This window comes from Alexandromys fortis, unplaced genomic scaffold (genome assembly GCF_014885135.2).
Source record: "Alexandromys fortis isolate MF-2015 unplaced genomic scaffold, M_Fortis_MF-2015_v1.1 scaffold_212, whole genome shotgun sequence".
NCBI lineage: Eukaryota > Metazoa > Chordata > Mammalia > Rodentia > Cricetidae > Alexandromys > Alexandromys fortis.
Window position 1 is genome coordinate 972,260 of NW_026068091.1, and position 27,089 is coordinate 999,348.

The 27,089-nt window shown below is 51.0% G+C and overlaps 2 protein-coding genes across 3 annotated transcripts in view; both read right to left on the reverse strand.

Annotated features, from left to right (window-relative positions):
- The window catches only part of Cul9 (cullin 9), a 38,679-nt gene extending 21,891 nt beyond the window's left edge, over nt 1-16,788 (reverse strand). Inside the window, exons 1-10 of the mRNA XM_050122827.1 lie at nt 16,674-16,788; nt 14,270-14,873; nt 13,198-13,352; nt 11,246-11,746; nt 10,373-10,508; nt 10,068-10,261; nt 9,391-9,796; nt 8,836-9,028; nt 3,580-3,787; nt 211-407 (exon numbers count right to left, since the gene is read on the reverse strand). Coding sequence (XP_049978784.1) covers nt 211-407; nt 3,580-3,787; nt 8,836-9,028; nt 9,391-9,796; nt 10,068-10,261; nt 10,373-10,508; nt 11,246-11,746; nt 13,198-13,352; nt 14,270-14,864 — 2,585 coding nt within the window. The 5' untranslated portion in view covers nt 14,865-14,873; nt 16,674-16,788. The remainder of the gene's footprint in view (nt 1-210; nt 408-3,579; nt 3,788-8,835; nt 9,029-9,390; nt 9,797-10,067; nt 10,262-10,372; nt 10,509-11,245; nt 11,747-13,197; nt 13,353-14,269; nt 14,874-16,673) is intronic.
- A 459-nt stretch (nt 16,789-17,247) lies between these two features.
- Srf (serum response factor) lies at nt 17,248-26,340 on the reverse strand. 2 transcript variants are annotated; one of them, XM_050122859.1, is made up of 7 exons: nt 25,487-26,337; nt 23,713-23,979; nt 21,811-22,072; nt 21,182-21,301; nt 20,177-20,368; nt 19,723-19,799; nt 17,248-19,548 (listed from the first exon to the last, which is right to left on the reverse strand). In XM_050122859.1, exons 1-7 carry the CDS (start codon nt 26,003-26,005, stop codon nt 19,453-19,455), a joined length of 1,533 nt encoding a protein of 510 aa, XP_049978816.1. In that variant the 5' UTR covers nt 26,006-26,337; the 3' UTR covers nt 17,248-19,452. The 2 variants fall into 2 exon arrangements, with proteins under 2 accessions (XP_049978816.1, XP_049978818.1); XM_050122861.1 differs by lacking the exon at nt 20,177-20,368 and having other exon boundaries at nt 25,487-26,340.
- Between the last annotated feature and the right edge of the window lie 749 nt (nt 26,341-27,089).

Consider the following 27,089-nt stretch of genomic DNA (forward strand, 5'->3'; position numbering starts at 1 on the left):
TGAATGAAAGTTAGTTTTTCTGCCTTCCCTGGAAATCCCCTACGTCAACCACTTAGCCTCTCCTCCAGTGACATTCTGAGAAGGCCACCAGTGTTTACTCAAAGGGGACAACATCAGTACAATTTTTGCTGAGCACACGAGCCTGGGCCATAGGAGAAGTGGGGCTTAGGGACACAGCAAGGATCTAGAGTCTGGAGGGTAGTATCTGACCCCTCAGTGTTCAGCATCAGGACCACAGCTGCAGGGACACTAAGGAGCAAGCTCTCAGACCCTGGACGTGTAGCTGAGTCAATGCTGGCGAAGATCTCTCTGGTCATCTGGGTATCAAACAGAGGTTGGATGGAATCTCGGCTGGTCACATAAGTGGGGATCTCTGAAGAACTGGCAATGGCTAGCATCTTTAGTGCCTGAAGGAAGAATGCAGCAGAGTTAGGGGTGAACAGAACCATCCACAAAGGATATGGCACAGTGGTAGATAGAGTACTTGTTTAGCATGTGCATGGCCCTGGGGTCAGCACCCAGACCCTCCCCAAGAGAAGCTGGGAAGCTGCTGTCATCGTCCTAGACATCTTGCTCTGGCGCAGCTGGACTACTGGCAAACAGGGGTGATGGGGCCTGAGGGAAGGGGGAGATGTGGGTAGGAGAGAGGGGAGCAAAGAGGAAGCTGCAAACAGAGCAACTGAAGAGTGGGTAGTAAACCCACAGGCTGATGCTCTCTCGGCTCCCAAGCTGCCCTTTCTGTTTCTCCCACAGGATGCTGCCCTTTGACAGCCCGCAGCTAACTTCTGAGCAAGTCCTTGAGGTCGCACCCATCTCGATGACACCCACCCCTCTTTCCTGAGTTCCTCCTCTCACAGCCTCCTGGCATTCCTCTTTCTGTATTTCTCTCCTGGTCCTCAAATACAGTCCCTTTTCTCCTTTCTCTCCTCCTTCTTAGGCAACCTCATCGACTCCTGTAAGACCAATATCCACTCAAACCTATGCCCCCGGGCCCTGGCCAGCATCTGTCTGGCCCAAGGCTGTTCAGCTGTCTCACACCACAGTAGTGGGAATTATAGGAAAAACACTTGTGATGTGAAATCTTATTTGCTGGTATTACAGAGGGAATAAATTAAAAACAAACATCATGCCTCAGAGGGAAGGCTGTCTCTCTGAAACAAATGCCCAGGGAATGAACTGGTCTAGAAGCAGCACTCGGGAAACTCAGAAGAGGCGCAGGCCCCCCAAGCAAAGCTCTCAGCTTCTGATTGCTCCAGTGTAGCCCACAGAGCTGGAGTCTAGAGACTTCAAGCTACAAGCAAAATGCTGTAATTCTGTCATGGGCAAGAATATGAATTTAGGAGTAAATGCTATATTTTTGGTCATGCAATTTGAGAAGAACCAGAAAATATTTTTGCATATCAGTGGTCTAGATAATGTCTGGCTACTTTTTGAAGGAGAAGACCCAAATAACCCTGTTGCGGAACTGTGTCCTGGCCTTCCTGGATTAGCCAGCTCTGAGAGGACCTGTGATCTTGTCTATGTGCCCACTGTACTGTGAGAAGCCACTGTCAGAAGGGCTCTGGATGAGGCTACATGCAGCCACAGTAGCGGAAGCACTCTGGTACTGAGTGGTTAGAGCCAATCTTCTCAAGGTCTCTGGACAGGCCTTCCTTCCCTGCTGCCTGACCCAGGTGGCAGAGCAATGGCAGTGTTACCTTTGTTTCACACAAATTCAGGGAGGGGCTATTTCTATACATGGGTCCACTCAGTTTACAAAGAAAAAACAAAAAACCACCCCCACCCCAAAAAATACCCTCTATCATCATATCTAGGATGCTAGTCTTGCAGACTACACCTACCCGGAATCAAGTGTGGAGGAGTCAACACACCTAAAAGCTAAACTCTCGTATTCTCAGGCCCCTGTCCCTGTAACACACCCCAGTTAGCAGCCCTCTCTCATGTGAGTCGGCTCCCTTCAGCACGGGGGCTCCAGGGACTGAACGCGGGCTGCCCGGCTTGGAAACAGGCTCCTTTACTACTAAGCCACTCACAAGGACAGCGTGGACCACATGGCAGTCACAGCTGCTTGACCAAGCTCCAACATTCTGACGTTCAGATCACTGTCTCCAGCACCTTTCACTTTCACTTTTAATGATCCTCGCTATGTGTTACGGGAGTTCCCTTGTGCTTTTTCTTTTGGGAAATTTTGTGTGGGTTTTGAAGGATGAAAACACATAAAATGGCAGCCTCTTTAAACAAAAATAATTCTTTGGAAAAAAATTCTGCCACTGTGGAACCACATTGTTAGTTTCCAGCTCTGAGGCAGCAGTGGCCAGCCTGCCTGAGCGGCAAGAGAGGTAGTTATGTCACCACCTGCCACGGGGTGCCTTCCCAATGTCAGTTTTTCAACCCCCTTAAAAGTGCCCGGCTGTCACTCTTGCTTCTCTTGCCCTTTCTTGTCTCTTCCAGTCCCTCTCTTGTCTGCCTGCCTCTCTTGTCTGCCTGCCTCTCACGTCCCCACTCTTGAGGCCTTTTCTTCTTTCACTCCCCCACCCCCACCCCGCCCAAATACCTGACCTAACTCCGTGGTGCGGCATGTTCTATTCTTTCACATATAGGGTGATAACTCTGCCTGTTCCCACACAAGTTAACACCAAAGCCGCTAGATAGTAACATATGCCTGATAAATAAGGTATCCTTGATGATCACGATTTATAAATTCTAAGGTCTACATTTGTCTAGTTTCTGGTTTGTTCACGTTCAGGCTTTAGCTATTTGGATAAACCAAGCCATGTAAAAAACTGCAATATTCTATATTGGAGTGTCTGGTCCCCGAAAAAGTCCTTTTCCCAAGGTCAGGCATTTAGACAAAAGCCCCATTCTCTCAGGGGCTTGAAGAAAGTTCCTGCTTGCTAAAAAGGGAGTCATTCTTATCTCTGGCAAGAAGAATTTGTAGACCATTATTAATATATAACTGTGGTACCTATTAACTTGTCAATCCCTGATCACAGGCCACACACAGCTCACACACCCCCTTTCTCCCATCTAAGCCTATGTGCAATTACAGACTATAAAAGATGTAGCCTTGGGCTGGAGAGATGGCTCAGAGGTTAAGAGCACAACCATATTAATGAGATCTGGTGCCCTCTTCTGGTCTGCAGGGACACATGCAGGCAGAACACTGTACATAATAGAGCTGGTGACTCCAGCACTACCTATTAAATATCATTCCTTTTTGTTGTTGTTTTGTTTCCCAAGACAGGGTTTCTCTGTGTAGCCCTGGCTGCCCTGGAACTTACTCTGTAAACCAGGCTGGCCTCCAACTCACAGAGATCCACCTGCCTCTGCCTAGGATTAAATGCTAGGATTAAATGTGTGCACTACCACTGGCCAGCTTGAGTATTATTCTTAAAAACTCCATTGTACCTTTCTCCAGTCATGCACTCAAGCTCCAAAACCACCCAGAGCCCATTCTTAGAGCTATCTGTGTTTTCCCACTTAGTCTAAGTCAGTACAGTAGGTTTCCAAGGTCGGTGGCCATCCTCCCCACCTACCTGTCTTACTCATCGCTCTCCCCAGTTCTGCCCGTGTACTCACCGCCAGTCCTGCCTGCTGTACCAAAACCGATGTCTTATATTCTTGCATGCAAACCAGCACAGCGTAGATGCCACCCTCCCTGGCAAAGAGTGGACGCCATTCGTGCTTGGTCATGAGCAGGTAAAGGAGGCGTAGGGCCAGCACCACCACCATCTTCTCTCCCACCTGGTTGGTCAGCAGCTCCACCAGTGTCTTCACTAGCTTCTCTCTGGGAAAAGAGGAGACACTGAGAACCCCCATCCCAAGCAACCTTGCCTTACTTTCCTGACATGATGCTCTCTGACCCCCTGCCAACTCCATCCATCAAGATTCAGTCTGCTCTTCTACCCTAACCTGACCTGTTTCCTGACTTTAGTCTCACTCCTGAGCCCTCCCCTCTGCAGTCTAACTGCTCCCCAGTTTCTCAATTCAAATGGCTTAAAAGTTAAAAAAAAAAAAAAGAAAAAATGGCAGGTAGATTCAGGAAGAGGGGGAACAGTACGTAGGAATGGTCAAGGTTTGTTTGGAAAAAAAATCACAGTAGCTTTGTTCCTAGTTAGTCAAATATAACCAAAAGTATTTGACTGAAACTCTGGAGTGAAGACGGGGGCCAAAGAGACGAGGAGACTAAAGAAGTGATGGCAGACAGGTCTCAGCCAGTGAGCAAGAACAGACTACTGAAAAGTGGATGGTGGAGCTGGGCAAGGTAGCTCATGCTGCAATCCCAGCATCTAGGAGATGGAGAAAGAACTGCCAAGAATCCAAGGGCAGCCGTAAGCACAGTGTGATAAACACACTTCATCTTCAAAAGTTAAAAAGCCAAAATGCAAAAGAATAAAATCAAAATTCTTCAAACAAACAACAAGCCCACCCTGATGTTGCTGGGGTTGTAGCTCAGGGACAGAGCGTGAACTTGGTGTGTGTTAAGCCTGGGGTTCAGTTCCTAGCACCTAGAAAGACAGCACCCTGCTATCCACTTGAAAAAGAGGTTAGGCTTGCTTCATGCCACTTGCAAAAATAAATTTGCAGTTGAATTTTTAAAATATTTTTATGGTTTATTTAACTTTATTTTATGTGCATTGGTGTGAAGGTGTCAGATCCCCTGGAACTAGATCTTCAGACAGTTGTGAGCTGCCATGTGGGTGCTGGAAGAGCAGTCAGTGTTCTTTACCACCAAGCCATCTCTCCAGCCCTTGAATTTGAAATGAATATAAAAAACAAAAACAGAAATAATAGATGTTAGAAAAATAATAAAAATTTTTTTCAGAGGCTGGATGACTCAGTTGGTAAAGCACTTGCTTGACAAACATCAAGACTTGAATCTAGAGCTCTTGAACCGACATAAAAAGAGCTGGGCACTGAGGAGGCAGAGACAGGGGACGCCTGGGCTTGCGGCTGGGCAACCAGTCAAGCCAAATGAGTGAGGTCTGGCTTCAGTGAGCGACTCGTTCTCAGAAACTAAGACGAAGAGAGGCTGGGTGAGAGGCCAACATTTGACCCCATGTGCCAAGAGCATCCTGGAATAGGATGGACCTTTCTTTTACACTTTTATTTTTAATTATGTGTGTGTGCGCTATGTGCATACACACATGTGCAGAGGCCAGAAGAGGGCATTGGATCCCCTGGAGCTGGAGTTTACAGAAGATTGTGAGCCTCATGATGTGAATGCTTTGAGCTAAACTGAAGAATGGACTTTCTTTCTTCCTTTCTTTCTTCCTTCCTTCCTTCCTTCCTTCCTTCCTTCCTTCCTTCCTTCCTTCCTTCCTTCCTTCCTTCCTTCCTTTCTTTCTTTTTAATTTTTGAGACAGGGTGTCTCTGTGTAACAGTCCTAGCTGTCCTGGAATTAGTTTTGTAGACCAGGCTAGCCTCGAACTCACAGAGATCCGCCTGCCTCTGCCTCCCGAATGCTGGGATTAAAGATGTGTGCCACCAACACCTGGAAAGAATGGACTCTCTTAATAGGACAGAAAATTTTTGAAGCTATAAAAAGCTGAAAACTATAGCAAACTAAAAACTTTAGCACGTCGAAAGACACTACAAATAAGATTAAGAGGGAAACAATACGAGCTGGAGAAGATGTCCAAGAGAAACACTGACAGAGCAAGACATGGAGGTTTATGTCTGCAATCCCAGCTAGCTATAATCTCAACACTGAGATGTGAAGGTAGGGGGATCACGAGTTCAATGTCAGTCCAGGCACTGCAGTATGAGACTCTGTCTCAAAATACAACTCTCCTTTTCATAGAAAAAACAAAAAATAAAACCAAAATGTTGGTTGTGAGCCAGAGAGCTGCGAGTCCTGAGAGTGAAGGCTAGCCCTTGTCACACTGTGGTGAAGGCTAACCCTTGTCACAAAGTGGGGAAGGCTAACCCTTGTCACACAGTGGGGAAGGCTAACCCCTGTCACACTGTGATGAAGGTTAACTCTTGTCACACTGTGGTGAAGGCTAACTCTTGTCACACCGTGGTGAAGGCTAACTCTTGTCACACCGTGGTGAAGGCTAACCCTTGTCACAAAGTGGTGAAGGCTAACCCTTGTCACACTGTGATGAAGGTTAACTCTTGTCACACCATGGGGAAGGCTAACCCTTGTCACAAAGTGGTGAAGGCTAACTCTTGTCACACAGTGGCCAACACAGGTGAGAGGCCAGGAACTACTCAGAGAAACAACCCAAGCAGAGATCCTCTTGGAAGGAGCACAAGTCCTGACCTACCTCATCAGAACCTTACAGTAAGCAAACCATGAACTGGTGACTAAGTGCACAGCTGTTTCTGTAGTTGGACGTCACTATATTTGATACAGGGCCAGTCTCATACTCTCTGTCCCCCTGCCTCTGCTTCCCAGGGTGAGGATTAGAGATATGCTCACCACACCCAGCTGCAAACCAGGACTGGTTATGATTACGTAATCTAACACGGATGATACCTGTGAACAAGGTAAAACAGAAGTTGGAATGTTCACCAAAGTGTTAGCTGGGTATCCCTGCAGAAAAGCCTTTCTGGATAATCTTTATCTGATTCTACTCATCCTTCCTTCCTTCCTTCTTTCCTTCCTTCCTTCCTTCCTTCCTTCCTTCCTTCCTTCCTTCCTTCCTTCCTTCCTTCCTTCCTTCTTCCTCCTCCTTTTTTAGACAGTGTCTTTCCATGTAGTCTTGGCTAGCCTGAAACTCACTAGCCATGAACTTGCAGGATTTGCCTGCCTTTGCCTCGAGGCTGAGACTACAAGCATAACCACCATGTCTAGTTTTTACCTTCTTATACTGATAGTGATTCTCCTGTGGTCACAAAAATAAAGCTAACATGGTTTAAAAACAAACAAAATATTTAACACAGATAACAATTTAAGAATGCCTCTAAATCTTTAAGAAAAAAAGGAACAGCTCAATAAAAAGTGGGGAAAGGTAGGATACTCCATAAACAGGACATTTATGGAGGCAGAAACAAATTCACACAAATACGTCTAATGTCATCAGAAGTTAACAGAGACAGCCACTGATAAGTCAAAATCTTGTTGACTTGGGCCTCCCAGATGGCCCAGGGGGTAACGACACCTGCTGCCAAGTCTGGCCTGAGTTGGAGCAGCAGCCACATGGTGGAAGGAGAGAACCAGCTTGCTCAAGCTATCCTCTGACCTCCACATACATGCCACAGCGCGCGCAACACACACACACACACACACACACACACGCATGTGCACACACGCACACACACACACACGCCAGTCTGATCCATTAGAAAGCAAAGCTGTGCTGGCCACGGTACGGGACTTGAAGTTGGCTGCAGCCACATCGTAGCTCTATGCAACGGTGAAAATAATGACTTGCAAAAGTCCTAAAGAAATGCCAAAGAGTGTGACCACAGACGCTAAAACACAAATACAAATACATCACATGCAATTTCACAAATAATACACACAATTTTTTTCTTCTTTTTTCTTTTTGGTTTTTTAACAGCCCTGGCTGTCCTTGCACTCGCTCTGTAGACTGGCTGGATGAGAACTCATAGAACTCCTCCTGCCTCTGCTTCCTAAGTGTTGGGGATTAAGGGCATGCGCCACCACCGCCAGGCTAGTACACACAATTTTAATGTTTTTATGCACCATGTTTCCAAAAAATCTAATTTATACCTTTAAAATATTATAAAAATCTTTACAAACAAAAATTACCTATGTTTTACTATTTATTTTAAATGTCTGATTGTACGTGTGTGACTCTGTGGACATGCACACTCGGGGCAGGTGCGTGGAGCCCCTGGAGCAGCAGTCACAGACGCTTGTGAGCTGCGCAAGTGGGTGCTGGGAAGCGAACCCAGGTCCTCGGAAAAACATCTCTCTAGTCATACAGTGCAGTGACATAGGTAGCCTGAGGGTACATCTGACAACAGAGAAAGAAGGGGACATTGTTCTGTTACAAGCTGTGGCCCAGACTATAGCGCTACCTCCTTCCATTCCTCTCTCTCCCCCTCTCCTCTTACTAACCCACTCCAAGTCTTTCTCTTTCTTTCCGGAGGAACTCAGATTTGTTTGGCTTCTACATTCTGTGATTACAGGTTTGTGTCACCACATCCCAGCAGGCTCTCATTCAATATCCCTTCACAGGACCCTTTTTAAAATGAGAGTGTACTCGTGTAATAACAAAATCAGGAGAAACTTGAAAAATAAAAAGAAAGTAGGAACAGAAGCAAAAGAAAAGAAAAAAAATTTTTTAGACAAGATCTTATTATGCAACCCAGGCTGGCCTCAAGCTCATGATCCCCCTGCCTCAGCTTCCCAAGTCCTAGGATTAGGCCTGTGCCACCACACTTGGCTTGAAAAGAATTTTTAAATAGGGCCAGAGGCCCTGGGTTTGGATCCTAGCTCTGCTATCTGCAGAATTCTGAGCCTTTTTCATGTAAAATATAATAATATATAATTATGTTTAATTATATATTAAAATTTCGTTATTAATATATATTAAAATTATATATAATAATTTTATTTTCATGAGCTGAATTCTCAGTTTTTTCATGTAAACTCTAATACTAATATTACTACAGGACTAATGGCACCATTGTTTCTGTGGTGGCAGACTGATTTAATGAGAGCACGCATGTAAATTAATGGGAACACTCAAAGAGCATGCTATCACCCAGTCTCCTGCTCCACGCTTCCTCAGGCCCCACATTTCCTTCATCCCCCGCCTTTCCGCCTTTTGACTTCATCACTCCTTCCTTCCCTCCTACCATCACCCTGAACAGCTACAGCTTCAAGCCAACCTCTTCCCTCGGCAACATGCTAACCTCAATGTTCTGTCAGGACGGACCAGCGGGTGGTCCCGCTCAGTGACCTCCTCCACAGCCTGGGAGAGGGCACAGAGCCCCGAGAGCTGCAGGTCTATGTCCAGGCTGGAGATCTGCACAGTGGCCAGGACCGCTGCCACATGCTGATCCAGGGCGCTGCGTGGACCAGGACCCCGCAAGGCTCTGGCCATTTCTGTAATCAGTGAGGGAAAGGCAGGAGCTAAAACAACGGTGACTCCTCCAAGCTGGACGTTTTTAGAGTCAAGCCCGGCTCTGTTAGCAGCGATGTTCACCACTGCAGCTCAGCACTCCTGGCTGAGCCAGAGCACGTAAAGATCACACCCAAAGAGGAGATGCCTGTGAAACCAAAGATACTGAAGAAAGGGGGGCTGTCCATTATAATCACGTTCATGAGCAGACACGTGAGCTTTCAAGGCTTTTCTGCCAAGAAAGGGCCCTTCCTCCATGGTTCTCCCTCCACTCTACCCACTTCACCTGGGCCAATGCATGTCTTGTTCTAATGCCCTTGCCTTCCCCTCCCAGAACTCAACTCACCAGCAGCTGCCTCTTGTGTTTCAGGGGACAGGGTCATCCCCTCTGTCACCAGAAGCTGACTGAAGAGCTGTGAGTCACTCTGGGCTTTGGAGGACTCAGTCTTTGCACCGGCAGGCTCTGCCTCTGCCTTTGAGGGCTCAGTGTTGGCCTTGCAGGACTCAGCTTCTTCCTCTGAGAAGCTGGCTGCCGACTTTGACTCCTCCTCTGGCTCTGGGGTACAGGAGTGACTCCAGGAAGAAGACAAGCTGTTCAGTTCCTCAGGCATTAGTCCATACTTGGTGTAGATTTGGGAGTTGAGCAGGTCACAGAGGTTGCTGCCCTCAAATCGCTTACTGAGAACCTGCAGCACCCCCTCAGCCATCTCTATGGGTACAGAGAGTTCACCTAGGGCTTTTTCACCCAGGGCCTGTCAATCAAAGGGTATTCATTTCAGGGACGACACAAAGTTCCTAGGAACATCATGGGAAGTGTCCCCCTGCCACTCGTCCCGTTCTCCTACATGCTAGACCCTCAAAGTACGCCTCCTCCATTAGTGGAACCTCCATAGGCTTCAACCATTAGCTCTCCGCCCCAACCCCACCCCCACCCAGGTGACATTTCACGGTTAGAATTTCCCCCGGAGTGCCCAGCTCTAACGCACAACATCCCTCAATCCAGACACCTCAGGCTTCTGGTACCTTATCCAGTTTCTCACGCAAATTCTGGAAAATGGGCTGCTGCTCACACAAGTCTAACTTCTTGATGAAGAAAAGCAGTTCCCACCACTCTGCCTGGGTCAGGCATCCTGACTCCTCACTCTTGCGGGGCTCCGGCTGGAGATATGGCAGTGAGTACAGGCCATCTGGAGGTTTCCGGTCCCAGGAGGGAAATGCTAAGGATGTAGGAAGTCAGTTTCTGAACCTCCGGGGCAGGCCCCACTCAGAAATGGCTTAGTGCTAGCCAGTGCCCCTTGGTTCTGCAACATGACCTCTCCAAGGCTCACCTGTGCCTGATACAGTGGCCCCTTCTCTCTTCTCCATAACTGCTGCAGCAGAATCCCCAGTAGCCTCCTTAGGCCCCAGGATCTCCAGCATGTGCCAGTGTACCCAGTAGGTGCGGCCAGTTGACTGCCAGAAGACCTGGTAGAAGGGAAGAGTTGAGAGGACTCAGCCCTCTGGCCAGACCACAAGTGGCTAGGCCTACAGGAAACACATGACTAACGGCTTCCTGACAACATGGGGGGCGAGTGGGCCCTGTCTTTTATCCTTCATGGCCTCTGCTCCCACACTGCTTGGCATTCTCCCTGCTGACAGCAATGGGGGCATCTCAGCATGTTATATTCCGCTTCCTGACCCTGTGACCTCACAGCCCACCTATGCCACCAAACCTCCTCGGCCCTCTTGTGTACAGATTCTTTTGTTTTAATAACTACTCCACATCTAGGGGGTTTCTCTTCATCATCATCATCACCACCATCATCATCATCATTTATGGGTCTCTCTACACATCCTGGCTGTCCTGGGACTTGCCATGTTGAACAGGCTGGCCTCAAAACTAGAGATCTACCTGCCTCTGCCTCTTGAGAGCTGAGCTTGAAGTCATTCCACCACGCCTGGCCCTCCTTTATGTCTTTTTGTTGTTGAAGCAGGGTCTCACGTAGCCAAGACTAGCCCTCCAACTTGCTATGTAGCCAAGGATGACTTTAAACTTCTAATCCCCCTGCCTCCATTTCTCCAGTGCTGAGATTACAAACATGGACCCATTCCCAGCTTTATATGGTGGTGGGGATTAAACCCAGGGCCTCAGCTATGCTAGGCAAACACTCTATCTACTGAGCTGTATTTTCAGGCTATGCCCGCCACTGTTTGACCCCCACCTGCACAGGGGGCACACCATTGTTGCTCTGCTGGAACTCGCCCTCATCACCAGCACTGATTTCCTCGTAGTCATCGAGGATCCGAACTCGCATGCCAGGCTGCACTGTCTGCTGAACATATTCACCATAACCACTACGGCTAGAAAATTCAGAGCGATGGCGGAAGGCCCGCCCTTGCTTCCTGGGAGTAGTGACAATGGTGGGCAGTAACAGTGGAAGGCCTGAAATGCAGGGCTGAAAGATGGACCGGGATGGCCGGGGTGGCACAGTGCCCTGCTCACTAAGGTTCCGGGCCCAGCCCATGCTCCGCACCAGCTCTGAAATAAGGTTGCCCACTGCCATACTGAACTCTAGTTCCCGCTGGCCCAGGCTCTTTTCCTTTGAGAGACACGGAGAGCTTTGGTCTCCAGCTCCCGGCTCTGGACTATTATTCAGCTGATCCAGCAGGGAAGTAACACACAGGTAGCGCTTCACCAGGGAGAAGAGCAGCTTCCCAGGGATCTGCAAGACACAAGCCTTGGTTTAAGTCTTCTCCTGCTCAGTCATCTCCTTGTCCCTCGGTATCTTCCTCTACAGACAAATGAGGAAGCCTCACTCCTCAGCCTGCACTTCTCAGGTTGATTTGTCTAAGAAACACAAAAGAATTACCTTTTTGAACCCAAAGAAAAACATACAGGCATCCTCCTGAATATTAACCTTCATCAGGCGATGAAAGGAGACAGAGACAGAGACCCACATTGGAGCACCGGACTGAAATCTCAAGGTCCAAATCAGGAGCAGAAGGAGAGAGAGCACGAGCAAGGAACTCAGGACCACGAGGGGTGCACCCACACACTGAGACAATGGGGATGTTCTATCGGGAACTCACCAAGGCCAGCTGGCCTGGGTCTGAAAAAGCATGGGATAAAACCGGACTTGCTGAACATAGAGGACAATGAGGACTGATGAGAACTCAAGAACAATGGCAACGGGTTTTTGATCCTACTGCACGTACTGGCTTTGGGGGAGCCTAGACAGTTTGGATGCTCACCTTACTAGACCTAGATGGAGGTGGGTGGTCCTTGGACTTCCCACAGGTCAGGGAACCCTGATTGCTCTTTGGGCTGATGAGGGAGGGGGACTTGATCAGGGGAGGGGGACTTGATCAGAGAAGGGGGAGGGAAATGGGAGGCGGTGGCGGGGAGGAGGCAGAAATCTTTAATTAATTAATTAAGAAAATAACTAAAAAAATTTAAAAAACAAACAAACAAAAAAAGAATTACCTTTTAAAAAAATTATTTATGTGCATGGGTATTTTGCCTGTATGTATGTCTGTGTAGGATGTTTGTATCTAGTGCCTGTAGAAGCAAGAAGAGGGTAATCAGATCTGTTGGAACTAGAGTTACAGGTGATTGTTAGCTAATACATGAGCGCTGGGAATTGAACCTGGGTCCTCTGGAAGAGCAGTCAGTGCTCTGAATCACAGAACCATCTCTCTAGCTGACAAAGTAATTATCTTAAAACACAGATTCTTGTATTTGCTTTTGTGTATATTTGTGTGTGTTGTCTGCATTGTGACACTCGTGTGTGTGGGGGGGTACATGTGCATGTGTGCACACAACTGAAGTAGCCCAAGGTAGACATCAGGTATCTCTCCTGATCACGGTTCACCTTACATACAAAACCTCTCCCTGAACCTAGAGCTCCCCATTTTAGCTCATCTGGCTAGCTCTTTCACTTGCTGGCTGGACTGGAGGCAGGCTGCCATAAACCACCCAGCTTTACGTGGGTTCTTGTTGGTCTGCTTCCCCAGATTCTAGCCTTAGCTCCTGGTATCAGAAATCCTCAATGGGGGAGGCTGACCCTTTACTCTGACTAGCCCTTCAGGGTGCTCAGGTGCTAGTCCACAGTCCTGGATACAGCTTGAGAAACAGCGCCATGTACCCAGCATTCCTGCACAACTGGCAGAGTACCTGAGGAAGGTGGATGCCCTCAAAGGCCATGCAGCGCTCTTCAGTGGAGGTGCTCTCTGCAAACAACGCTAGTAAGGTGTAGCGGCTGTCAAAATCCATGTGCTGCTCGATGCCGTCCTGCTGGCTCAGTGACAGAAGGACGTGAGCCCGACTCCCTGCAAGCCACACGCAGTCCAGATCTTCTCAGTCCTCATTGCTTTTCCCTGCCTATCCTAGGCTTTTCCTTCCCCAGAGGCTTTAAACTTCTCTGTGACTGAGACCCAAGGCAAGAAATACACTTTATATGTAACCTAGCACAAACATATACACACACAGAACTGAAACATAACACCACATTATTAAACTTAAAATTACTAAATTCAGGGCTGGAGAGATGGTTCAGAGGTTAAGAGCGCTGGCTGCTCTTCCAGAGGTCCTGGGTTCGATTCCCAGCACCCACATGGTGGCTCACAACCATCTGTAATGAGATCTGGTGTCCTCTTCTAGCCTGTAGGCAAACATGCAGTCAGAACACTATAGACAATAAATAAATATTTTTTAATATTTAAATAAATATTTTTTTAACTTTTAGTAATTAAAAATTACTAAATTCTGTGTACTGATACATACATACACACATTTTTTTTCTCTGTTTTGTTTTTTTCAAGACAGGGTCCTACTATGTAGCCCTGACTGTCCTGGATCCCTTACCAGACTAGGCTGGTCTTAAACTCACAGAGACCCAACTGCCTCTTCCAAGTGCTAAGATTAAAGACATGTGCCCTTATACCAAACTGTATACAGATATTTTAATATTTTAAGTTGGCTGTAACCCCTCCCCATACTAATTTTATAACCAACTAATACATCTCAAATATTCAACAAATGCTAGTCTGCCCACTTTACTCTCTACCACACAGTGACAGATAAACCCCACGTCTTTTTGTCCTGTGTGTAACCATTCATTATATTTCCTTTACCTTGAGCTGCTCTCATTAGTAACGGCTGGGAACTGTAACTGTCCGCAGCTCTTTCCTTCCTCTCATAGGCCCCTTCTCTCCCCGCTGCCCCCGCCCCCGGCACTTTCCCTCACCAGCATCATGGGCTGCCAGAGCCTGCAGCATCTTGCCCGCACTCCGGCGGATCTGAGGCTCAGGACTGCACAGCATACGCATAAGCAGATCGAGGGCTCCGGTCTCCCTGAAGACTCCAGCGAGGGGCCCAATGCTGGCATAGGCACTCAGCACGTGGACAGTGTGGAGCACAGCAGCCACCAGGCTTGAGCTCCCACCTTCTGCCAGCTGCCGGGTGGCCCTGCGTACCAGTGCCCGCACATCAGCCTCCATCTCTGCCACTGCCAACTCATCCAGGTCTCCTGGATCTTGTGGGAAGCTTCCTAACTCTCCGGCAGAATCATCCTGAGGTCCTTTAGATAGTGTTCGCTCTCGCAATAGCAAGGGGCAGTTGGCATAGACCTCTGGGGCTGACAGCCACATGAGGAGGTGCTCCGGCTTGTCTTCCTCTCCGTTTACTTTGCCCTCTTCTCCACCCTTGAGGACACGCCATCGGATCAGGTATTCGGGATGTCCATCATGTCCAGGCCTCTGTCGAATGAGCTCTTCAGGGTATGCCTGCAGTTGGGGCCCCAGGGGTACCATGGGGTTCCCTGCTCGTTGTTCCCCTACCATCCTGACCCCCTGGAATACACAGGGAGAAAGATAGGCAGGATGTGAAAGAGACAACCCCCACATGGAACATGATGGGACTGTGCAGCAAAATGGGGTAGGTTGGGACGAAATTTAGAACACGGGCAGAAAAGACAAAGTATAGGACAGGATAAAATAAGCAGCTATATTTATATAAGATATATATTCCATGAGAGGAGATTACAATGAAAAGAGCAAGGAGATGAAGCATTTCAGGAATGGAAGAGGGCTGGGGCTAGAGCTCAAAAGTAGTGGCCCTGTCTAGCATGTGAGAGGCTGCGCACTGGGGGAGGGGCTATGAGTACTGAAGAAATGGCACAGGGGTTAAAAACACTTGCCGCAGGGTTGGAGAGATGGCCCAGAGGTTAAGAGCACTGGCTGCTCTTCCAGAGGTCCTGAGTTTAATTCCCAGCAACCACATGGTGGCCCACAACCATCTGTAATGAGATCTGATGTCCTCTTCTGGCCTGCAGGCATACATGCAGGCAGAATATTGTATACATAATAAATAAGTAAAATCTTTTTTTTAAAAAAAAGCACTTGCTACCATATGAGATGACTAGGGTCAGTACCCAGCACCTACGTGGCAGCTCAAGACCATCTGTAACTCCAGTTCTAGAGGTCTGATACCCTCTTCTGACTTCCAAGGCACTGCATACACATGGTGCACATACATACATACATACATACAAAACATTCATTCACATATTTATTATTTAAAAATATTTGTTTATGATCTATTGTATGTGATATGCGTGTGTGTGTGTATGTGTGTGTTTTGCCTGTATGTTTGTGAACCCCGTGCTTGCCTGGTGACCTTGGAGGCCAGAAGAGGGAATTAGATCCCCTGGAACTATAGTTACAGATGTTGTCAGAACTATATGGGTGCTGGGGACTGAGTAAGAGCTTCATAGATGCTAGGAAAGCACTCTAACAACTGAACTACACCTCCCGTCCCATAAATCTCTTATTTAAAGGCTATGAATTTAAGCATGGTGTGCTGGCACATGCCTATAGGCTGAGGCAAGAAAATCACCATTTTGAAGCTAGGCTGGGCTACACAAAAAGTTCCAGGCCAACCCCAACTACATAGTAAGACCATCTTTAAAAAAAAAAAAAAATACTGCACATAGTCAAGCCCATAAGTGCTCACTAAAAGCTACTACATAATCTACATAATCTAATATTATTCTTTGATGGAGACAGTAGGCAGCAGGCAGCAGATGGGAATGGGTATTGAGGCAGACTATTATTGGGAATAAAATGATGAGAAAAAAGGTTTGTGTGATTTGAAGCAGTGTAGATGCAATGGGGCGAGTAGAATGGAAGGCAACCACGATGAAGAAATGGTGATCAGAGCAGGCCGGCATGCCAGGATACACAGAAAGAAGAAAGGAGGAGGAGTCAAGTAAGACGTGAGCCTCAATGGGGATGGATCCACTTAGCATGGCAGGGAGGCTAGGGGATAATCATTGATGCCACAGCGGCTGTTCATTAGTCAGTTACCCGCTTGGCCTGGGGGGCGGGGACGGCAGAGAGAGGACCTAGACCAGGAGCGCCCAGACCGGCGTGAAGGTGACGCCTGGCCTCGGGACCGCGTCCCCGGTGCTAGACTCCAGAGATGGAGGAGCTGGCCCAGCACCGCTCTGGGAATGGTCTGGGGGGAGGGGGTGAGGATGGCTGGCGCGCGAGCTGACAGGACCAGCGAGACCTCACTTCCCTCTCCAGTCCCAGGGAGAGGGGGTGAGGCTGGGGAAGGGGAAGGGATCGGTCGGCGCAGAACTCTCTTACCTCTCACCGCCGGGCTCGACCCTCTCTGGCATCCAGCAGCAGGTTCCACAGCTCGGCTCGCCTCCTCCACAACTCCTTTCCGGGTCACACGCCGGGTACACGCACAAGCCCGGCGGCGGCTACGGGTCCCACCGTGGCCCACTACGAGCGTGGCAAAACAGCGCGTGAATGGAGCATGCGTACTAGCCGAGGGAGCCCGCAGCCAGTGTCCTTTCCAGCTAGTCAGGTGTGAAGCAACCTTTCTCTACGGGGGATCCATTTTTCTCATCCACCTATGGTTAGCACCCACTCCTGGATTGTTTACCCATATTCCCACCACCCTATGTCCTTCCAATGGTTTTTGTGTTCTTAAGTTTCCCAGCACTACCCAAACCCTGCGGTAGGTATTGTTAGTTCTTCCGCTTTGACTTTCAGGTAAAACCACTGAACTGCCCTGAGCTGCTAGCAAAACCATGCATAGCAAGAAAGTCCCTAGCCCAGATTTCTTCAGTTGGGAGCAGAATTTAGGCGAGTTTGCATTCCCTCCTCCCTCCCTATGCTGCGAAGATCCCAGAGACACAGTCAAAGATCCCAGTCTGTGCACAAAAATGATACATTTATTGAAAGAGTATTTTTTTAATACAAAAGAAAGCTCTGTACATAGGATGTGACCATGTCCACTATTCCTGGGTCAACATCCCAGGGAAGTAGAAACCACTGATATACCCACATACACCCCACATTCACACAGACATTCACTCAAACATAAGCACACACACCCCAGAGCCACTTAGGAAGGGAAACACCAAGGGTTGCTGCACATATAAATGCCACCTCAATCCCGACAAGCAGGTTCTCCCAAGGCCACAGTCACACAGCACGCGTTCTAAGCACTTTGCCTGATTCACTCACTGGATCTACCTTTTGTGAGGAGGAACTAACATCTCCTCCTATGTGTTGGGGGAGTGGTGAGTGAGAGGGGGTGGTGGAGTGGACAAAAGCAGAGAAAGGGGCTGGGCAGTTACAGACCTGAGTCCCAAGCTCCCCCACTCTGACCCCTGATTTACCATGCCCCAGTCTTGAAAGCCACCCGAGGCCCCAGCTATTTCCAGGAGAAAGCCCAGAATGGTGGCATCCCCAGCTGGGGAAGATAGAAATGGGAATTAGAGGTTGGGAGGTTCTCCAACATGTCAGCAGATCATACCCGGGATACCTAGGCTGTGCATAACCCCTTCCCACCCCTCACTTAACCTCAGAAGCAGGTATGTGCCTACTGAGGGCAGTAGCAAGGGATTAACAACACTCCACCCCAAGTGCCATCCTGAAAAAGCTCCCTCACTGGAAGCAGGTGGTTTAGGCTGGCTCTGACACAGGGTAAAATACCCTCCCGCTATGCTAGCCCACCCTCAAGGTCCCCAAGCAGGTTCTACGGGGGTGGGGCATGGCCCTGTACAAATTACATAAATACTGAGGTTACACTTAGAAAAATAAAGTCATTTTCTTCAAGGCTTTTTGTCTTAATTTAAAAAAGTTACAGTAGCTGCTCACTCCCTGGGAGAGCTGCCCACTTCTGGCTCTCCATTGCTGCGCTCAGCACAAGAGCTGCTCCTATATGACCCCCATTCCTCTGTCTCCCCACCTCCCAGACCCCATCCTGCTCACTGCAACTTGGGCCCCAGGTAGCTGCAAGTCTGGGGAACCGCAAGACTGCAATGACCATGCTGTGGCACAAATGAAATCTCCTCTGTCTGACCCCCACCCTGCCCCACTTTTGGTCTCCCTCTTCCTAGTCACAACCCTACAGGACAAAAGAGGCCTACGGTTGTGGGTCACCCTCCCCCCACTTTGGGGGCATGGCCTGAGGGCCCCTCCCCCAGCTTTCTCCTGGAAAGAAGCCAGGATGTGGGCAAACCCAGTCTCCCCCATACACACTGGTGGACCCCGAGCTCATGGGGTGGCTGTCCCCAGGGGCCCAGCCAGCTTTAGAGAGCCTAAGGGCTTCCCAGGAAAGGGGAGTTTGGGCAGGGAGGGGGGATGAGAAAAACGCCATTAAAAAAAAGTTAAATATTTTAAAAATATATATTTATAGATTTGTTTTCACTTCATCTCCTCAAATAAAAAGTTCAAAATCAACTTTTAAGTAAAGCAGCTGGGAGAAGGGGGAAGACAAAGGGGAAGAGAGAACGTAGGAGGTTCCCTCCAACCCAAGAGCGGCAAGGCAGGGCAGGTGGCCCCAGTAACCTGTCCAGTGCACAGGCCCAGTCATTCGGGAGCTGAAGGGGGCAGAGGGTGGCGGCATGAGGGAAGAAACCCCCATCTCTCCCACTTGGCTCCCTGAGGGGCAGGGGCAGGGCTCTTTTGACCCAGACTGTGGCACACAGAACTAACCAGAGGTCACCAAAGAGGCTGGAGAGAGGGCCCCAAATGCTTCCTCAGAGGGCAACATTGTGCCCAGTCCCACAGAAGGCCTGTGAGTGGGAAGGTGGGCACAGTCCCACTGGGTAAGCGAATACTCATAGCAAACATTGAGCCAAGCTGGCAAGGGGTCTGAGGAGGGAGGATGGCTCTACCATCAACAGCATGACTGGTGGAGCAGGAAAGAGGGGAGGGTGAGGGAGGGCAGGTGGAGGGCAGGCAGGCCCATTTCTTTGGCTGGAGTGAGAGGGCATAGTCCTGTGGCTGCCCACTCCTCCTCCCTGCCCCCTCCTTCAGCCAGTCAATGTGTGTAAAGAAAACGTGAAAAGGCAACAATAAATAAGTGGTGCCGTCCCGTGGCCGTCTGTCCAGGGTGGCGGGCGGATCATTCACTCTTGGTGCTGTGGGTGGCGTCCAAGTTCACCACCTGGAGCTCGGTGAGGTTGCTGCTGCTCCCAGCTTGCTGCCCTATCACAGCCATCTGCAGGGAGGGAGGAGTATGAGAGGGAGTAGGGAAGACAAGCAGGTTCAGGCGCCCCCTGCTGGCCTGCCGTCCAACACAGGCCTGAGCAGAAACAGTTGGGCCCCTTGGCTAGGGAAGACTGGCTGAGTGGGAAGGGGTGAGAGGGGGTGGCGGTCCACCTCGCCCACTTACCTGGTGAAGCTGAACTGCAGAAACAGGGATCTGCACGGTCCCAGAGGGTGCTGTCAGGAACACCTGAGGGACACCACCTGCATCGAAAAGCACGGGAAATACTCATTTTCGTGCTCAGGAGGATCTCTAGATAGCGGAGGTGTGATATATATAAGTGACTGGGGAGCTTCAGACATGTGGCAAAGGATGTGTGCCCCAAAGTGTCTCATGCAATGCATGAGGGTGCCTGTAGTGCGAGCGTTTAAGTGTGCGTGAGTGTCCAAATGAACAAGTACAATTGTCCAGTGAGTGTGAGAATATCCAAGTTTGTGTATTTGTGCAGGAATATAAGTGGGCATTGGGGAGAGACATAAATAGGAGGGGAGAATGCATCTCAGTGTTGGAGCTGGGCACATCTGAGTGCCTGTAGAAGGGAAAATGGTCCTACTGTCTTCAGCCCTGACCCTTCCCTCACCTTGCTCCTGGACCTGGCTGTGGGACACCTGCATGGTGGATGGTGCCTGGGAGAAGGCATTGAGCACGGTGAGGCTGCCATCAGCCAGGCCCGAGGTGGGGGCATACATCACTGCATGGGGACTAGGGTACATCATGTGGCCACCCACAGTTGTGGGTATAGACGACGTCATGATGGTGGCGGGCAACGTCACTGGAAAACACAGATACACATCAGGGAGCTGATTCCCACTGCTCTCTCTCATCCTGCCCCAGGAGTCCAGCCTCTAGGATCTGTGGACCATGCTCTGCGTCACAACTTTGACAAAAGATTGTTTCTTTGTTCCCTGCCATCAACTGAAAAAGAGCCTGACGTTTTCTTCTGAGCGGGATGCTAGGATCCGATTCTCTGTTCCCTCTCCCGGGGACTGCACTGCTCACTGCATTTCCACCTGCTCTTTCCTCTCCCCTTCCTGAACTTACACCTAACCAGTCCATCCTTGAGACAATCATGTCTCCAAAGCCAACACAGGAACCTGTTAAAGTGCAAATTCTGACTCACTGGGTTTGAGGTAACACTGGAGCTTCTGAAAACCCCAAGTTCTTAGGTACTTGGGTCCTAGACCACACTGTAGTAAGTAAGGTTGGAACGGCAGTAACTTACACGTGAGAGTTCGCTCTAATTTCTGAAATGACCAGAGACAGCTGAGGGAAATCACAGCCACTTAAGACCTGCAATGCCCTCCCATCTGGTGACGAATACAACTGCCTCTTCCTTGGCAGTGACCAAATAATTTCCCAGCACTTCCTAAGTTCTTCCTTGACTCCACATCCCCACTGCAGCAGGGTTCAAACCCCAGCCCCACTCACTTGGCTTTTCTATAAACAAGAGACCAAAACCCCAGTTCCTAACTTTAGTAAATTCCCTTGGGCTCCTCAATACAGAAGCCAGACTGCTAAGCACCTTCTGCTAGACTTCCTGTGGGAAGGTAGGACATGGAGGGGAGGGGGTGACAAGGAGTTATACCTGTCCCGCTGGAGGAGGTCTGCGTGAGGTCTGTGCTGCTGTCACGAGAGGGAGACGCTTGCTGTGGGGCCTGGTGCACCTGAATGGCCTGCACAGGGACCTGCTGGGCCACTGCCCCACCTACAAGACACAGTGTTTTACTCGGGCTCCATCCCATGCAGGTTGTCGCCTTCACCAAACATGCTGGAGTACTATAGTCCCAGGGACCCGCACAGTTGTTCCCAAATCTATCACTTTCCCCTGGGACCTGAAAAGGTCCTTCACGTCCCGAATGAAGTGACTTCCCTCTTTCTCCTGCTTCCGTCTTCCTCAGCTGACCCAGAGCTATCCTTAACCCATCAAGGACATAACCTGCCCTCCAGTCACATCAGAGAAGCCGCAGAACAACTATCTCCACAGTGACAGAGGTCTAGGGGTGAGCTAGCCAGACCAGACCAGACTGAAGAGCTCAAATTGCCTACCCCACCAGCAGGGACTCACTGGACATAGGAGGATTCTCTTTGACTCTAACCCATGTCCACCTTCTCTTAGCAAAGAAAGAGGTCCTCCTGGGGCTAGCCCTAAAGTCACTCTTATAGCCTCAATCTGTCCCAGGGAGAACCAACCTCTCCCTGCCCCTCGTAACTCACCAGGCATGAGGGTGAAGCTGGTAGGCAGCTGCATCAGGCCCCCAGAGGAAACAGGACCACTGCCTGTACTCTTGAGCACAGTCCCGTTGGCACTGCTGACAGCACTGGGGCTGACGCTAGCAGACACTGGTGCCAGGTAGTTGGTGATGGGGAAGGAGGGGCCGCTGCTGACTTGCATGGTGGTTGAGGTGCTGGGTGCTGTTTGGATGGTGGAGGTGGTACCCGGCAGGTTGGTGACTGTGAATGCTGGCTTCAGTGTGTCCTATACCCAGAGTGAAGATGGAGCAGTGAGCTTCTAAGACTTCATCCCTGCAGTAGCTTTGTGTGAATTGAGAACTCAGGCAGAAACTGTGTTTCAGTCAGTTAAAACCCTAGTTATACCATTTACTTGCACCATGCAAGTCATAATGCTGTTGGGTACGATGGCATGGCCTAAGTCTAACAGTTGTCTAGTCTCATCTACACAGTGCAACCTTGTCTCAAAACTTAAAAATAACACCAGGTGTGATGGCGCTTGCCTTTGATCCCAGCACTTGTGAGGCAGAGGAGGCAGATCTGTGAGTTCAAGGCCAGTCTGGTCTACATAATGAGTTCCAGGACAATATAAATAAATATTACAAACAAACAATGAAAAACTACAATTACTTAACTTGGAGGCTGTTAAGAAGATTAAGCGGGGTGGAATTCCCGAAATCACTCAGAGAGAAGCATCTAAGCTCACGTCAAGATAAAAACAAACACAGTGAGAACTCTTGCGTGTTCTCCACTCCAGGGACTTGCACGAATCTCACTCATGGTCTGTTTTCAGCTCTGGCAGTGACTGTCTGGGTGACCCTTTTATGAGCTTTAATATCCTCTTCAAAACCTGAGAGGGTCGGACTTAAGTTCTCTTCAAAAGGGTTCTTATGGTTCTGAACTGACGGGCTCTATGGCAGGGATCGGGATCTTCAAAGAAAGCTCATGAAGGTTTGACAGTGATGCACTTTAGCCAAAGACCAACTACCAGGGGACTTACCCACAGGACAGAAATGAGGCCTACACACCAGAAAATGACTGCAGATAACAGGTAAGTAAAACAAGGGGACACCTGGAGTATTGACTCTCTCCTCTAAGGGCCTCTGTTCTTCTAGTAGGGAAGAAACCAGGAGATGAGAAACAAGCCTCCAGGCTAGATCCGACTTGATTCAAAAACCCGGGGTGGGTCAGCCCGGGATGTTTGCTAAGCAACCGGCCTCAAGGCCTTTGGTTGGTAGAGGCGTTGCTAAGGCAAACAGTGCCGCTTCCTTCCATTGGTCAGTTAGTTAAGCACCCGGAAGGTGGAGCTCCACAGACAGCAAGCAGGAAGACCCGCCCCTCTCTCCTTACCAGGAATAAGGGGGAGGCGGCGTAACTAGGAGCAGGCATCCTTAGTAGCAGGCCAGAGCTCTCCCTAACAGCCCAGGCCCGGGTATCCCTAACACCCGGGATGAGGCTCGCTATTATGGTAGTTCCTTGCCCAATCTGACAGCCTCTTGGCAACAGCAGTGGGTTCCCAGGACCCTAGATTCGGGGGCTCCCTTCCTATTCCCAGCCTGCCAGGAGGGCAGGGCTAAACTACACCCCCGCCCCCAGCGGGGAGACAGCTGGCGGGAGGAATGCAAAGGCCTTGCCAGGCAGGCGGGCTGCGGGCGGGAGGCCGGCGTGGAGCCCGAGCCGGCCTTATATGGGCACGGAGGCCGCCCGCTTATCTAGGGGGACGGCCTCCTGTCAGGAATGGAGGATGGACACCTGTCTCCTAGGATAAGGACCATTAACCTGGTCCACTCCACATCCCAAAGAATATCTGTTTACCTGTACTAGGCCAAGAAAGGAAAGGGACCTTCTTTTCTTCCCTCCTTTACACAGGTGACCCCAACAACACACCTTGGTTTCCCCACTGCTGTCGGATTCCGACACCTGGTAGGTGAGATCCGGCTCTTCAAAGCCAGTGGCACTCATTCTCTGGTCTGTGGTGGGGTCTGAGCGGGGTGGAGAATCTGGCGAGTTGAGGCAGGTCTGAATCAGCGCCTTGCCGGTCTCACTGGTGATCATGGGCTGCAGTTTGCGGGTGGCAAAGGTATACACATGGCCTGTCTCACTGGCCACCAGCAACAGCACCTGTGTCCCTGTCAGCGTGGACAGCTCATAGGCCTGGGGAGTTGGGAGGGAGATGGGCAGGTCAGAATCTCCTCTCTACTTCCCTGGGGAAATTATGTGGTGATCTCCAGCGATGACCTTCGCCTCTAGTGACTGAAGCAGGGTCCTATCTAGATATCTGGAGGTGAGCTGCCAGTGGCAAAGCTACCTATGTCCTTGAAGACGCTGTCCCAGGGACTGCAGACACCCGAAGCAAACAGAAATAGCTTCCAGGGATTGAGCATATAACCTCGAGGGGACACAGAAAGACCCAGTTAGCTATCCCCTAACACTACCTGGTGTGCTCTTCCTCCTCACTGTGAGACCCTACCATGCTGAATTCACACATCGTATTAGTAACAACAGTCATCTAAGTGTGCAACTGCCCATGCTTCCTGCCAGGACACTGCACGGGCTCTAACCTGTTGCCACAGCCAAACTCCTTTTGCCCTGTAATGCTATACTGGCCTTTTCCTTTGCCTTGGGATAGAAGGACAAGGGAGGACCCACGGTACTTATTACCTTCTCCCAAAACCTGATCAAGGGTTACTGATAAGATAGTGCCCAAAACGATGAGACCAAGTTTGCAACAGATACTCTGCCTTGAGCCCAGGGATGGGATCCCCTGCTAAATTGCACAACCCACCTTGGAAGCTGTTCCAGCTTCTACAAGGAACAGATAACAAGACTGGTTCCCAGGTTATAGGTTGTCTTCCAGTTCCTCTGCTTTCATCCCTTCCTGTATCTCCTAGACTCCAGGACGACCCCTTTCCTCACCACTTTTCACAGGCTATTGACTGGCAAAAGATACCTCTACAGATCTTTCTGTCCCCAACACTGCATGCACTGATTCGCTCTAGAGCTGGAAACCCTACTTGTCCCGAAGAACGGTGATTCTGTAGCCAGTCCTGCGGGCAGCATGAGATTTCCAGAGAAAGCAGCGGAAGACACATGGCCAGGGCGGGACTTGGTCCCTGCTTGCCGGTCCTCAAGGCAGTAGCAGTTCTCCCGCCCAGCCTTCCTACCTGGTCCCTAACCCTGCCTGTCCTTCAAGCCCGCACAACTCAGCGATGCCCACCTTTCCTCCCACTCACGCTCGCTCACTGCTGTCATCCAACTCCAGCCCGCTCATCTCAAAACCTTCTGCTCCCTTTCCCACCGCCCTTCCCGCACACCAGGACACAGTGGATCGGCTGACCCCCGCGCCTGGTTATCCACCTTCCTGCCGGCCCCTCTTCACTCCGGCACTCCTCCAGGTCCCTCTTTCTCCCGCGCGCTGGTCACTCCCACCTCGGCGCCTTAGCCCTGGATTCCGGACGTTCGCAGCATCTCCCCTCTCCCCACTTTTCCCCGGCGGCCCCTCCCCTTTCGCTCGGTCCGTGAACAACCATCCCCTCCTACACACCTTCTGCGGACTCGCCGCCTCTCACCTCCGCCTCGGCTCTGTCTCGCTCCCGGGCTACCCTAGCGCGCACCCACCCTCCGGGTCCCCCCGGGGCGCGCCAACCTCCGGCTCCGGTACCTTCTTCATGATGCCCGTCTTCCTCTTGCTGAAGGTCGTATAGCGCCGCAGCTTGTTGTCGATGAACTCCATCTTGATCTTCACGCGGCCCCGGGTCTTCTTCCCCGGCTTGGCTCCGCTCACCGCACCGCTCACCGGCCCGTAGCCCCCGGCGGCTGCCGCCGCTGCCTCGGGCCCACCGACCACCACGCCGAGCTCCATCTCGCTCAGGCTCCGCTTGAGGCCGCGCCGCTCGGCGCCCAGCTCCTCCTCCTCGCCGGACTCCGAGTCGCCCTCGCTGCCGCTGTAGAGGGCCCCGGCGGTGGGCGCCGGGGTGGGCGCCGCTGCCGCTGCAGCCTCCCGCTCCAGACGGCCCGGGCCGAGCCCCGCGCCGTTCCCGGGAACCCGGCCCCCGTTTGCCCCGCGAGTCCCACCGCCGCCTCCGCCGCCCGGCCGCCCCGTCGGGGTCCGGTTCAGGCTGCCCCCCAGGGCTGAGCCCCGGCCCAGAGCCGCCGCGGCCCCAGCTTGGCTCGGTAACATGGCGCTCAATGCAGGAGGGCGGACAGGCAAGTCAGCGAGGAATCGGGGCCGCCGCCGCCATCGGCTTCCCGGATCCACCGGGCACTCACTCCCGTCGCTGCTAGAGCCGCTCTCGCTGCCGCGGCCGCCGCTGCGAACCCACGGCCCCTGCACGCCCGGGCCGACCTGGGCCCTTACTTTCCTGCCCCTATGGCCTGGGTTGCCCCAGGCCGCGCGCAGCGCCCCCTGTCCGTGTGCTGGGGAGGCGCGCCCTGCGGCCGTCAGCGTCCCCCGGGGGGCAGGGGCTGCTGGCCGCGGCCGAGACCGCGGGTGGAGGGGGCCGGGACCACGCGCTGGCGGCGGAGGTATCCCCCAACCCTTCCCCCCCCCATATAAAGAGATACAATGTTTCCTTTTATGGCGAGGCCGCTCCTTATATGGTGAGCCCCAGCGCCCCCGCCCTATTGGTCCGCGCTTCCGGCACCTCCGCTCCCCATTGGCCCGAAGGGGACACTTATTTGCATAGACATACCGAACTCGCTGCTGTCATCCCGCGTCAGACAGCGATTCCGAGAGGGGCGGGGACAACTCCTTAAAGGAACAGTCGGGGCGAGCCAGCTCCGCCTCCAAGGGGTGAAGCGTGGTGTATTGAGAGGGGCTGGCACCGAGGAAGCCTAGGAGAGGACTGGAATACTGGCTCGCCGGGAAGAGGGAACCCCTGACTGGATTGGGGGTTGGAAGCAAATGAGGAAAAACACTTCCTAATTCCAGCGAAGGAGTGTAGGAATAGACTGGAGCGCTTCCATCACTTCCTGGGGAAGGTAAAGTGGTTGGAGCCAAGGGAGTGTGAGTGTTTAGACTCCTCCAGCCCAGCGGCTCCACTCGTCCCATCCCGCCCCCCCCACTTCCCCTTCTCTCCTTTCAAAGGATCAACACTTTCCCACAAGTCTAGCTGCGAGGTCACATCATTCCTCATCCTCTCCACTGGGGGGGGTCTTTGGCACACATCTGGAAGAGGAGGAGGTACAGAGACGGCCTCCCATCCATGATGGGGGCAGGGCGGAGAGCGAGAGGTCAGTGAAGACTTCCAGCTGCCGGCTGCGCT